Source organism: Sphaerodactylus townsendi, linkage group LG10 (genome assembly GCF_021028975.2).
Source record: "Sphaerodactylus townsendi isolate TG3544 linkage group LG10, MPM_Stown_v2.3, whole genome shotgun sequence".
Classification (NCBI taxonomy): domain Eukaryota; kingdom Metazoa; phylum Chordata; class Lepidosauria; order Squamata; family Sphaerodactylidae; genus Sphaerodactylus; species Sphaerodactylus townsendi.
Window position 1 is genome coordinate 60,577,843 of NC_059434.1, and position 12,244 is coordinate 60,590,086.

Consider the following 12,244-nt stretch of genomic DNA (forward strand, 5'->3'; position numbering starts at 1 on the left):
TTATTCCCAATTTTCTCTTATCTTTGAGGAGTCTCAAAGTGACTTACATTCATGTTTCCTTCGCCTCCCCAGAATAGACACCTTGTGGGGCTGAGTGAGTTCAGAGAGAACTGTAACTAGTCCACGGTCCCCCAGCAACCTTAACAAACCTGGTTCTCCAGATCAGAATCCACCACTCTTAACCAATACACTGTACTGGCTCTCAACAAATGTATAAGCAGTACTTAAGTCATGGTGTTAAGAGATAAAAAATCTAATAACACTGTCAGAGGTTAATGGTTGGCTGGGTGTTTTTGACATAATTTGTTTTTTTTTAAGTGTTTCAAGGACCTTTCTGGTATGTGGAATACAACACTTCAAAAAAAAGTACAAGTGCAGAGGTATTTTACAATAGTTCCATGTAAACCAATGTACACATTTCCAGACAGAAGAAAGGATCAGAGTCTGGTATGATTCTTCTCCACAGGCCTAACAGCCACTCAGGTTCTTTTCTTCATACAACCACGGCTGTGACTCACATTAAGAAAGAGTTGGGAACAAATTGTCAGGCCTAGCCCCAGGAATGGCAGGCTACCTAGCTACTGTGTGAAATTCCCCATTACTTTATCAACCGTATGTCTGAGTAGGAGTGGAGGCTAAGGCAGCAGGGTAGATATGGGGTGGAAAAAATGGCAGTAGACAAGAATAAGGGACTCAGGTTAGGCTGCAAGTGTCCGGTCCAAGCTCACGGGGTTTTGGTGAGCATAAAAGGGAAGGAGAGAGAGAACCAGGTAGATTCAGCGATGGGATTCAGCCAGTTCGCACTGGTTCAACCCCCATACTCAGAATGGGTTGACCCAGAAAGGGGTGGAGTTTTGAGGAGACCAGGATACCAGAATCAGACCTTGATTTGTATAAGCCCTTAACGCCTTGTTAAGGTAACTGCAATGTTGTTGGGAACTAGTGGGAAGGTAGTTGTTTATTTTTGCTATGTTGTAAATGTTGGAGTTTATTGTTTCAGGGTTTCTTTTTGTGATTTTAATGGGTGAGAGTTCTCCTGGAAACCTTCATCATGTTGAATCCTGTTCACCAAGACCTTGGAGTCTTCCCACTTGCAGGAAGAACTGGACTTGGCAATATCAGAAGACTGCAACTAGAAGGACTTGAAGTGAAACCTGAACAGGACCTTGAAGTGTGATGTTAAATGTTGATGTTTGATGTTATATGTTAAGAAAGTAAACCATTTTGTTTTTAAAATGTGTTGTTGCAAACTCATTCCAAGTTCTGCCCCACAGAACCCACAGATAGAGGTTACACCGGCAGCTAATTTTTTGTTCAGTTCAGTGAACTGTTGTTAAAAGCGGCTTTCAGAGCCCCGGAGCAGTGGGGTGCCTTCCTGACTGGCTGCTCCAAGGCGCTGAATGCCCTGTTTCCCTCTTCTAAGGGAGTGAGGGGTCTTTCAGAGCAGTGTCGGCAAGGCCCCATTGCCCCCCTCTATCCCCACAAGGAGTTCCTCTGCAGCAGGTAAGTGGGCGACAGGGAGGGGGGCATGGCGGGGGGGGGGGGGGCGGACCTGTTGTTAAATTATTAGAAACCTACCACTGGGTAGACTGCCCTGAGTGCCTCGGAAGAGGTAGATTAAAATGTACTCAATAAAACACACTGACATATACCTGCTTACATCAGTTGTGCTCAAATAAGAAGCAAACAACTTGAGCCTATGCCGTGCAAAGCAAAAAAAATAAAGAGCATCCACTAGAAGTCAAATCTAGTTGTCTTGCACAGGCCATCCACAGTGCATACAGGTTTGGAAGTGGACCACAACCTGTTAATAGTAATGCTTACTGGCTGGCAGAGTCTAAGCTGGTACTGGTGGTGAACAGCAGGGCTCAACCTGAGGAGCCAACCACACTGGCTGAGGAAACAGCAAAGGCTCATCCACAATGCATTTGCAATCCTTTAACATCACGCTTGAGTGGTAGGTTATATTGACCAGCTGGCTCAAAGGCACCAAGTGAGATACATGGCTGAAGAGGGGTCTGAACCCGTGCTTCTATTCTGGCACTGTAACCACTATGCCCACTTGCTTGTGTATCTGTAGCTGCTGAAGTTTCTTCTGTGTGAAGGGATTCAAGGGATCTTGTTCCAGACTCTGTCAGGAATTCACTGAAAAAGGAACGTGGAGAAGTGCCAATTTCCAGCAGCAACATTCAGGTTTAAAATGAAAGCTCCTTTCTAAGTGTTGACTGAATTTGTAATTCACCTAAGCTCCCTGAGCCAGGAAGTTTATTGTGACTAACAATGGACCATCTGTGCCAAATAATACTTTCTAAAACAAAACAAAACTTCCAACGCATTATCCTTCTGAATTTATGCTAAGATGCATTTGAATGCGTTAATGAATTTGCCCTCCAAAATCTAGCCACATATAAAGAACTTGTCCTGCAGTTGAATGTTATGCTAGATTGAATAAATGACAAAGGAATATTCTTTCACTCTGCTCACCCACAAGACCCATAATGCTGAGCATGGTGCGAAGTGTCTTATAAGTAACAGGAATCAGGCTTAAACCTGAAGATACTTTTACTCTCATGAGGAAGGATTGATGATGTTCCACACCAGGTGCCATCCACTTGTTCTTTAAGGATCTCATGACCCTCAAGAGCAGCCATTTTGGGGCACAGTGGAGCTGCAGAAGACCGAAGTAATGTTCTAGCTCATCCTGTGCTTTTTTGGACTCAATCCAATAGGACTTGGGTCTGGTCTACAGACACCCAGTAGAATAAGATGACGGAATTGTGTAGAACACATGAAGCTGCCTTCTATTGAATCAGACCATTTGGTCCATCAAAATTAGTTTTGTCTACTTAGATGCTGTTTAGATGGTTTTGTCTTCTTAGATACTTTGCCACTGACCAACAGACCCTCCTGCAGTTAGGTGACATATTTTCGAAAGCTCTGGCTAAGTGTCCCTTCTGCACATGCAAAACTGGCACAGAAGGGAGCCAGGTTCAAGTTGAGCGCACCCATTGATGTTCATTTTGTACTTGCAGGTAGCTTTTAAGTGTAAAGGAAACTTGTCAAAAATGTAGCTCTTCCTCGAGTTCTTCCAAAGTAGCTGTGTCCATTCTCCCACAGCATTCTGCTGCACACATAGGCTAAGCCCAGTTTTCAAGACTAAAGATTCTTAAAAGTCAGCTGGTGAAAGTGGTCAAAATTGTGCAGAAGTTGCCAACATGCTCTGTAGAAAAGAACACTGAAGTCATTTATGCACTTGTGGTCTACCCCACAGTGAGTGTACATTCCCTTTGGGTCAGATTCTCGGTTGCACATACATCTTTCCTCTGCCCAAAATCAACGCGCCACAGAGTAAATAATCCACTCCTTTTTTTGAAACTCTGAAGCTGTGACTTTTCCTCTCCCTGTGCAGAGACCGCAAAGGGAATCACCGTGCATTTTGCTTTCTTCAAGTTTTCCTGCTCCTCCCCACCATCCCCTGCTAACACAACAGTAGGCTCTCCCACTCTTCCAGGATTGAAAAGGTGGGGTTCCCCCCACTCCCATGCTGAAGGTCTATTGCTGATGTGACAGACCCTGAAATTGATATTTATTAATTAATATTTATTAATTTAATAATTAACATTGTTTCAAACTTTTAATTATTTATTTGATTTTATTGTATGATTCTGATGTTGTTGCCACCCTGAGCACCTAGGGGAAGGGCGGGGTATAAATGCAAAAATAAATAAATAAAAATATAAAGCTTGAATGGTCTAGCAAATTGATACTAGACCATAAACTGCACCAAAGCGGGGGGCAGGCTACCTCGCCAGATGAAGTTTGCCCAGACAGAACAAAGAAGCAGCAGGTGGGCAAAATGGTGGATTGGCTCAGTTGGCACACTTTGCAGTAGGGTAATCCTTGGAGGACAGAAAGCCATGGGGAAAGTCCACTGCAAAGCAAACAGTCACAGGGTAAGGGGTGCATGCACAAAAAAACAGAGTAGCACCTTGATTCTATCCACATTTATACAGATATCCACCAATTTCAGGGAGTTTTAATCCCAACCAGTTTAGCACTGCAACCCTAGTCCTAATTCACTTAATTTCCATGGCAGATTTCGTCCTGAGTGGCTTGTGCCTAAAGTGGAAAAGCAGAAACGTCTCCTAACATTCTTCCACTGGTCCTTCCAAGTGGATCATGTTGAATCAAATGACGACTCATTTTCAACCCATCAAAAAGTATTTTGTAGTTTTATTACAAAGCTTTTATTTAAAAAAAATGCTCAGCACATTAACTCAAACTGGAATGACAAAAAATATATATCAATTGACGTGAGGGTTGGCAAAGGCTGGGCCTTGACTAAAAAAAATGGATACATCGATGCTCATTTCAACAACTGGCATAAAATCCCACTAAACAGGCTAACAAAAACAGATACAAATACAGAACAATTGAAGTAATAATAATTCAAGTGCTGGGCTTTTTGTACAAGGAAATTTAGGGTAGGTGAAAAGGAGGAGAAGAGCTCACTGCGGTTAGATCTGATGAGGTGTGTTGGCATCATGTACAGAAGAAATGAACAGGGTGGGATGGAATAAACACAGCTACTGACCAGCTGATTGGTACAATTATCGGACTCCAGAGCATATGCAGAAAACGAGCAATTATGCTACAAACTGTTAACCGGGGGAGGGGGGGGGGGAAGCCACATACTCTTCAATCTCAATTGTTCCTCTCTTATAAGAAAAAAAAATAGGGGGGTTCCTTTATTTTAAAAAAGGGGATTCAAGACTTCGATGCTTATTTCAAAACCACAAGGACAATAAAAAATATACACCAAGGAAATAACTAAAATATAAAAGCATTCAAGTTTTCTTTTAAAAAGCTAAAAGATTGATCCTTTTACACCGTTAAATAAAACTGGATTTCTCCTTCCTCAACAAATCAATTTTATTCCTTCTCTGTGAAGGGCCAGGATGGGAGTCGCCGCTGGCTGGTCACACCACTTTGCCGGCTGAAGCGAAAACAACACAGCTGAAGTATTTTGATGCCGACTCAGTACAAACGTATGACATACAAATGAAGGAGGGCGTAAGGCAAGGGAAGGCAAGAAGCTTCTCTGATAACGAGGGCAGTTGTGAAATGCTCATCTTGCTTTTGTCAGGGAGTCCATTTTAGGGTCCGTGGTAGCGAAAGGACGTGGCAGTGATTGTCTTTATGGTTCAGTGTCTTTAGCAGTGGCAGTAGGGCAAGTTTAGAAATCCAAGACATACTCCTTAGTGGTGGTCCGTGCAGATGAAGGACATGCCTGGAAATTTAGCAAGCTTCCATTTCAAGAAGGGGCCCTGATGTTGCTGCTTTTGCTTTGCATGTCGAAAAAGCATTTCTCTTCCCACCTGCAACACAGGAGAATGAAAAAATTTAGGGTTTGGTTTTTTTTTATATGCATCAAGACATTTCATTAATTGATCAATAGGTAAGCTGATTTACAATTATATAGTGCTTTAGAGAGAGATACAAAATGCCCTTGTTTGCAGAACAGTTATACAAGTTGGGCTTGCATCACTATGACACTGTGGATGAAGGTGAATGCAACTGGTCCACCTAGGTTAGGTTTGCCAATTGCCCACCTCATGGTCTGAACAGTCTCCATATTGGTCATTCCCCTTCACAATTAAGCATGCCAGGAATCACCTGGAGGGCTGAGGTCTCATCTGATTTAATCAAGCTGTTTAATAGGACTCCTGCTATGTTTTAAGCATTTGGCTCTTTTAAGAATTCTGATGTTTTGAAATCCATGTGTCAATTCAATGAATGCATATCACATCAGGGAAGCAAAGTCCTCATGTACCTATTCACACAATCACACATGTGAGTAGAATGATACTACATATTTGCATCCCAAGTTATTTAAACACTGAGATTATAGTCTGGATCTTTTCCCCTGCCAAGTCCTAAGATTCGCAACTGTTATCATAATAATGCCAATAACTGCCACTGCAATAGCAATTCTTGAGTCAAATAGGTCATATATGTAAATCCCTGCCCTCAGCACCAATCCTGCCTTCAAAACACTGAGCAGGAACAAAACTGAACAGAAAATGGCCTCCATAGCGATGGGCTAGGAATTTTCCTGTCTCTGTGGTCTGTCTCTATGGCAGTGGTGGTGAACCTTTGGCACTCCAGATGTTATGGACTACAATTCCCATCAGCCCCTGCCATCATGGTCAATTGGCCATGCTGGCAGGGGCTGATGGGAACTGCAGTCCATAACATCTGGAGTGCCAAAGGTTCACCACCACGGCTCTATGGTCTTTACCCCTCAATCAGAAATAACATCACATTCTCAGTAAAATTCCATCCTCTTCCAGCACCACCCTCAGAATCCCCCAGCATTTGCCAAGGCAGTGCTGGCAACCATAGTTTAATATTGTCCATGCTGGTTTAATATTGTCAAGCTCTCACTCAGCGGTGTTCCCCAGATATCCTTTTAATTCAAGACACTGTGAGCAGAAATGGGGACCTTTAGAGTGGAAAAGTGCTCTTCCACCTTAGCAGTGGCTCCTCCATTAACAATTCAATGCTTTGAACACAAATGAATCCGCCTTATTGAATCAATCCATCAGAGTCAGTGGCTCTCCAGGGTCTGAGGGAGAGGTCTTTCCCATCACCTATTACTTGTTCCTTTTTACTGAAGAATCCCAGGAATTGAACCCGGGACCTTCTTCCTGCAAAGCAGAGGCTTTTCCACAGTCTTACCCATTCAACTCAGCCTTTATGCTGCGGAACTCAGTACAAGAAGCTGCCCCACCATAATGGCCCAATGTCAAACCCTGACATGAGTACTTCAGGTAAACCAGTACACAACAAATACATGTCACTGACTAATTTTACAGGGAGCACTTATTCCTTTCACCACATGTTTATAATAAAGAGGAAACTTACACCTGTTCCCGTGCAGGGATGGACTGTCCCCCCCCCCCCCCAATTCCATTTAATTCTCCATGACCTTTCACAATGCAGTCAAGTGTTCCTGGGAACAGAGCTGCTTTTCAACGAAGGTGGTCATTTGCAGCCAGCTAATCTAGTTTCTATTTCTTCATAAAACTACCCTACCTCCAACTTTTCTACTTTTTTTTTTAAAAAAAGGCATACTTGGTTTCCTGCCTTATTTTTTTTTAGCTGCTCCAGAAGACTCTGGGATCAAAGAGTCATGAAGGGGTTTACTTTTCCAAGGAGCACGAAGGAGAGGCCAAGCAAACAGCCAAGGAGCACTGGAGAGAGCACCCTGCCGATTTATATTTACTCTGTGTCTTTTCATCCCAGAATTTCAAAGGTTTGGTCCAGGTTGCTCTTCCTGGGAAGGTTTTCCTCTCAGTCCTACATTAAAACATTCTGTTTCCTGTTGAGGAACGGCCTTGAGGCGCCAGGCCAGTGGTTCACAGCAGTCTGACACAAGCTCAGCAATTCAGATCTACTCCCCATCGCCAGCCCGGAATGCATTCCTCGCCGAAGGAAATGAAATGCCCTTCTGTTGAGATGGTTCCCAGTTTCTCCACCACCGCCCTCTTCTCTTACCAGCAGCCCGTCTTTGAAGTGAGGAGGTTAAAATAATGTCCACGGCCTTCCTCTGGCCTTCTGTCCTCAAAGTGGACACCTTTTTTCTTCTAAAACCAAAAAGTAAGTTTCCCTCAAAGTGCTACTATAACACTTTTGGACTTTCAGATTGATAACTACCCCCAGTTTTTCCACCACAGACTGAAAAAAAGGCTGCAGATATTTCGGTAAATTTGTATAGCGTGACACCCCAGATGTAGGTTTTCTGGCTTCACTTTGTACTGCTTTATATTATGTTTTTGCATGGACTGTGAAACCTTAGTGATTCAAACATTCTCCTGCTGCTGACTGGCACTTCCACCAATGGTGGGAGAGAGGATGAATTTTTTTGCTGATACCCACCCCCCAACTTCACCCTCACGCTGTTTCCATGGAGGAGCTCAGCAGGAAGGCATGCAATGCCATGACTTACACGCTGATGCAGATGTCCCTGAAGTCAAGACCATCCCCACTGTAAAAACAGTTTTTTTAAAAGCCCAGGTCTCCGCAAAGCATGAGGTAAAACACTGGAAGTTGCTTCCATTCCCTGCCAATAAGCTGATCAGAGCTGTAAAGGAACAGCTCTGGTGTTGCCTTACAGATATAAAACAGGTCAAGCCAGGATTCTTTTCAAGAAACCACAAGTATGCGCTTCAGAGACTGAAGACTTCCCACATCTAAGGCTTCACTGGAGGGCTGCAGCTGAAGTCTCGCCAAGCCAGGCATGCCTGAGCAAAGCCCAACCCGCAAGTGAAGTCGGCGCAATCAAAGAGGGCAATTACAGCTCCCTGGCTGTGGTTAGGCTTCAAAGCGAAGCGCTGCGAGTCACATTTTACATATGCAAAGCCTTGAGCTTGAGCCACAACAAGATCCGCTGTTTACGCTGCAGTGCAGATCTCCTCACTGCCTCAAAGAGATGAGGAATTGTTCCACACAAATAAAAGTGGAGTATTAAAAAAAATCATTCTCAAGTTATAAGGTAACACTGAAATTTTTGGCAGCGAGATGACTTCAGACATGCAGACATCAGAGGCTGGATTAAGCCCCCCCCCCCTTCCTCAGAAGAAGCATTTTTCTGAACTCTGAATTTTAAAAAGGGGTGTGGGAAGCAAGAGCCCAAGAACACTTGCGCGGGGCCATATTCTGTACTCTTTTCATTTGGATTTGCTAATGAATAAATAGTTACTCAATCACGGACAACTCAAAGCTCAAAGGGATCAGGAAGATTGGGTTTAACCGACCTGCTCTATGACAGGAATCTCACCATTTGAAAAACCATATTACATTCTTTAGTCTCCCCAGACAACATGTCATTTTGTACAATTTTTATAATAGAGACTTATCAATAAAAACGGATATTCCAGATTCTTGGGTATTTCCTTAACTACTGCCTACTCTTTTACATATTTAAGAACTGCTACCAACCCTTTCCACATCTAAAGGAACTCTGATCATTTCTTCCCAATATTTCCGCATTTGATGTGCATCCCAGAACAATAACATTTTACAGCCATCTTTTATGCCTTCCCTAACCTTTTTGTTTGGCATTTTAAAATTTTATGATTTAGCAGAGCTGGGGAGGGGGGAGACTCCCTTGTTTTGCATATTACATTTTGGCACAGTTTGCAGATTTTAAAACTTTTATTAATATGGCAGAGCTGAAACTTAAAGATGCATGTTTATTTTAGGCTGTTTTGGTTATGATGTGTTACCGCAGCAGGGAAATAAATAGGAAATACAAAAGTTTGCCATTGCTTTCATCAGTAAGACATAAGAGACAGCTTCTAAATTACTGATATTTTAAAGCAGTTATACAGAACAAGCTTTGAAAGCATGAAGAATGGAGGATACAATTTAAAAATCTCTGATATTCCAAATTCTCCCTGCCCAGGTTTTTTTAACCTTCTTATGAGCAGACCTGCCTTTTGACTCCATGGAAGCCCAAAGAAACTCAAATTTATTCCATTGTGCCCTCACAACCTTGTGAGTTTGTTTAATCCAAGAGTGTGTAACTTGCACAAAGTAACTCAGCAAGGTTCCATGGCAGAGTGGGGATTTGAACCTGGGTCTCCTGAATCTTTAGGCTTTCTGGGTGTTCAGTTGTGACAGAAGACACTCTGCCTCTGGTCCCTGCCACTGACCAGCAGGGAGAAACTGGAGGGAGTCACTGAAGGAATAAACATGAAAGTGAGGTGGCTGTAGGGTAGTCAACCTCCAGGTGGTAGTTGGAGATATCTTGGGATTACACCTGACCTCCAGGCAACAGAGATGAGTTCACCTTGAGAAATTGGTTGCTTTGGAAGGTTGACTCTATGACATTATACCCTATCGAAATTCCTCCCCTTCTCAAATCCTGCCCTCCTCAGGTGCCACATCCAAAATCTCCTGGCATTTTCCAACCTGGGGCTGGCAGCCCTAGATCAGTTTCATGATCTAGGACCCCCAAACTTTATGATAAAAGTATAGCATTTGGGGGAGGAAAGGATCTAGAGAAGGGGTAGGGAACCTGTGGCTCTCCAGATGTTCAGGAACTACAATTCCCATCAGCCTCTGTCAGCATGGCCAATTGGCCATGCTGGTAGGGGATGATGGGAATTGTAGTTCCTGAACATCTGGAGAGCCACAGGTTCCCTACCCCTGATCTAGAGCAACGCATTACTTCATTTCTGAGTTTACAATGGAAGTGACAACAAATCATTGGTGTGACATCATTCCCCTCTTCCTGTTCCCATCCTTTCCTCTCTCACTGGTTACCTCAATGTTGTCAATGACTGGCAACTGTTGTCAATGGCCACAAACTGAGCACGACATAAAAAAATGAAAAGGTTACGACTGAAACATGGCGATCTAGCTAAAAGGCTGCTTACCAATATGTATGGTTTTTTAACAACCCTATAACATGGTACTACCAAAGAGGTTCATTTGAATGGAGCTATTTATATGGGCTCTGGCTGATCCATATTATTTATACGTCAGACATAGATAACAATCATGATGGCGTTATCTCTAGTTGAACCAAAATTAGTTCAGTTTAGTCAAGGCACATTCAACTCAATAGGTCTGGTTTACTGGAAAGGACTGGGATTATGTAGCTCTCGCAGCAAAGATGAGGTGTGGCAAAACAGAACCCCAAACAACATTATTAGCAGAAGCCATTCTTCTTTGGCACTTGCATTCAACCCCTATAAAACAGACTGCAATTATTCAGTCCCCCCAGGTTGTTCATCCTTCTCCCCTATGATGTTTTAAATGTTTCATATATTTAAGGTATTTATTGTATTTGCTATGTATGTTTTATTGTGAGCCGCCTTGAGTCTTGGAGATATATGGCAGGATACAAATGCAATAAATAAGTAAATAGCTTGTTTATGCAGAGACATCTGTAGACGTGCCGTATTTCCCCTCCATTAGACATTCTTGTCACAAAATGCATGACAACTTATAAGCTTTTTAATGTCTTTCTCCTGGCACAGTAGGTACCTAATACAAGTAGCAATAATAAATACAGTTAAAAAACACACACATCTATTAACAAATCATTCAAATAGATAATTGGGAGCTTATTTCCATTGCCTTCGAGGTACATCATAAGCTCTCTTAAATAGCTCCATTTTACAGAAGGGTAAGTACTTGTCTCACTTCTTATATGAGGTCATTCCACGGTAGTAGAGGACTAACAGAAAAAGGCTGTGCATTTACAGATTGAATCCTTGAGAACAGGGGAACTAAAAGTCCAGCTGCGACACAGGTTGATATTGGGGGAAACAGTCCTTCAAATACATGGACCACAGATAATCATAGGGCTTTCCGGACAGCAGAGTCGACCTAGGTTCGACTCATGTCTACGGAAATTGTTACCTGAGCTCGACTCTTCTGTTATTCCACACAGCAGCTGGGTCGTCTCTCCGGACCCGAATTCCGAGGGCGGGGTTACCTCCTCACGTCTTTCACTCCTCATTCCCGATTGGCTGTCGTTCTATGGCAGGAAACGTTTGTGCGCGTCCCTTTTTTTTCGTTTTGCCACATAGGAGCTACGTTGTGACGTCACAAAGCACTGATTTCCCGCCTGTCACAAATTGGTGGAAATCTGCATTTTCGCGAGCCTTCTCTGTCGGAGCAGAACGAGCAGAGCTGAGCCGCTGCTTCGTGCACGAGAAGGGTTTTTTTTAAAGGTGCGCTTTTCGCTGCTGCGAGTCTCCCGTTCTGCACATGGCCAAAATAGTGCACTGTGATTGGCTGGCCAGGAAAGGCGAGGTGAGGGAGATTCCGCACTGTGCTGGCTTCGGCTTGAGTGCAACCCGGGTTCAGCAAAAAGTCGTACCTCCCAGTCAAGTTCGAAAATTTGATGGTGAGAGGGGGGGAGCAGAGACAGACACGAGTCGAACTCTACGGCTGTGCGGAGTACCCGGGTTGAACCTACGTCAAACTAAGGTCGAATCCTACAGTGCGGAAGGCCTCATAGGTTTTAAAGGCTAATACCAGAACCTGAATCCAAAAACAAATGACCTGCCAATGAAGAGACCTCAGGACTAGTGTAATGTGATCCTGATGTACTACTCTGATAAGTGACAGACTCACATTTTTCTGAAATGTCTTTAAGGGCACTTACAACAAATCAGGCTTATTACAGGATGGTTAGAATTGTTTTAAAATTAATTTTTAGAAT

General features: G+C 43.2%; 1 protein-coding gene across 7 annotated transcripts in view; it reads right to left on the reverse strand.

Annotated features, from left to right (window-relative positions):
* Positions 1 to 4,213: 4,213 nt before the first annotated feature.
* Positions 4,214 to 12,244, reverse strand: part of LEF1 (lymphoid enhancer binding factor 1) — a 116,499-nt gene continuing 108,468 nt past the window's right edge. For all 7 annotated transcript variants that reach the window (XM_048509429.1, XM_048509430.1, XM_048509427.1 and 4 more), the window contains one exon: positions 4,214 to 5,378. In XM_048509429.1, coding sequence (XP_048365386.1) covers positions 5,299 to 5,378 — 80 coding nt within the window. In that variant the 3' untranslated portion in view covers positions 4,214 to 5,298. The remainder of the gene's footprint in view (positions 5,379 to 12,244) is intronic.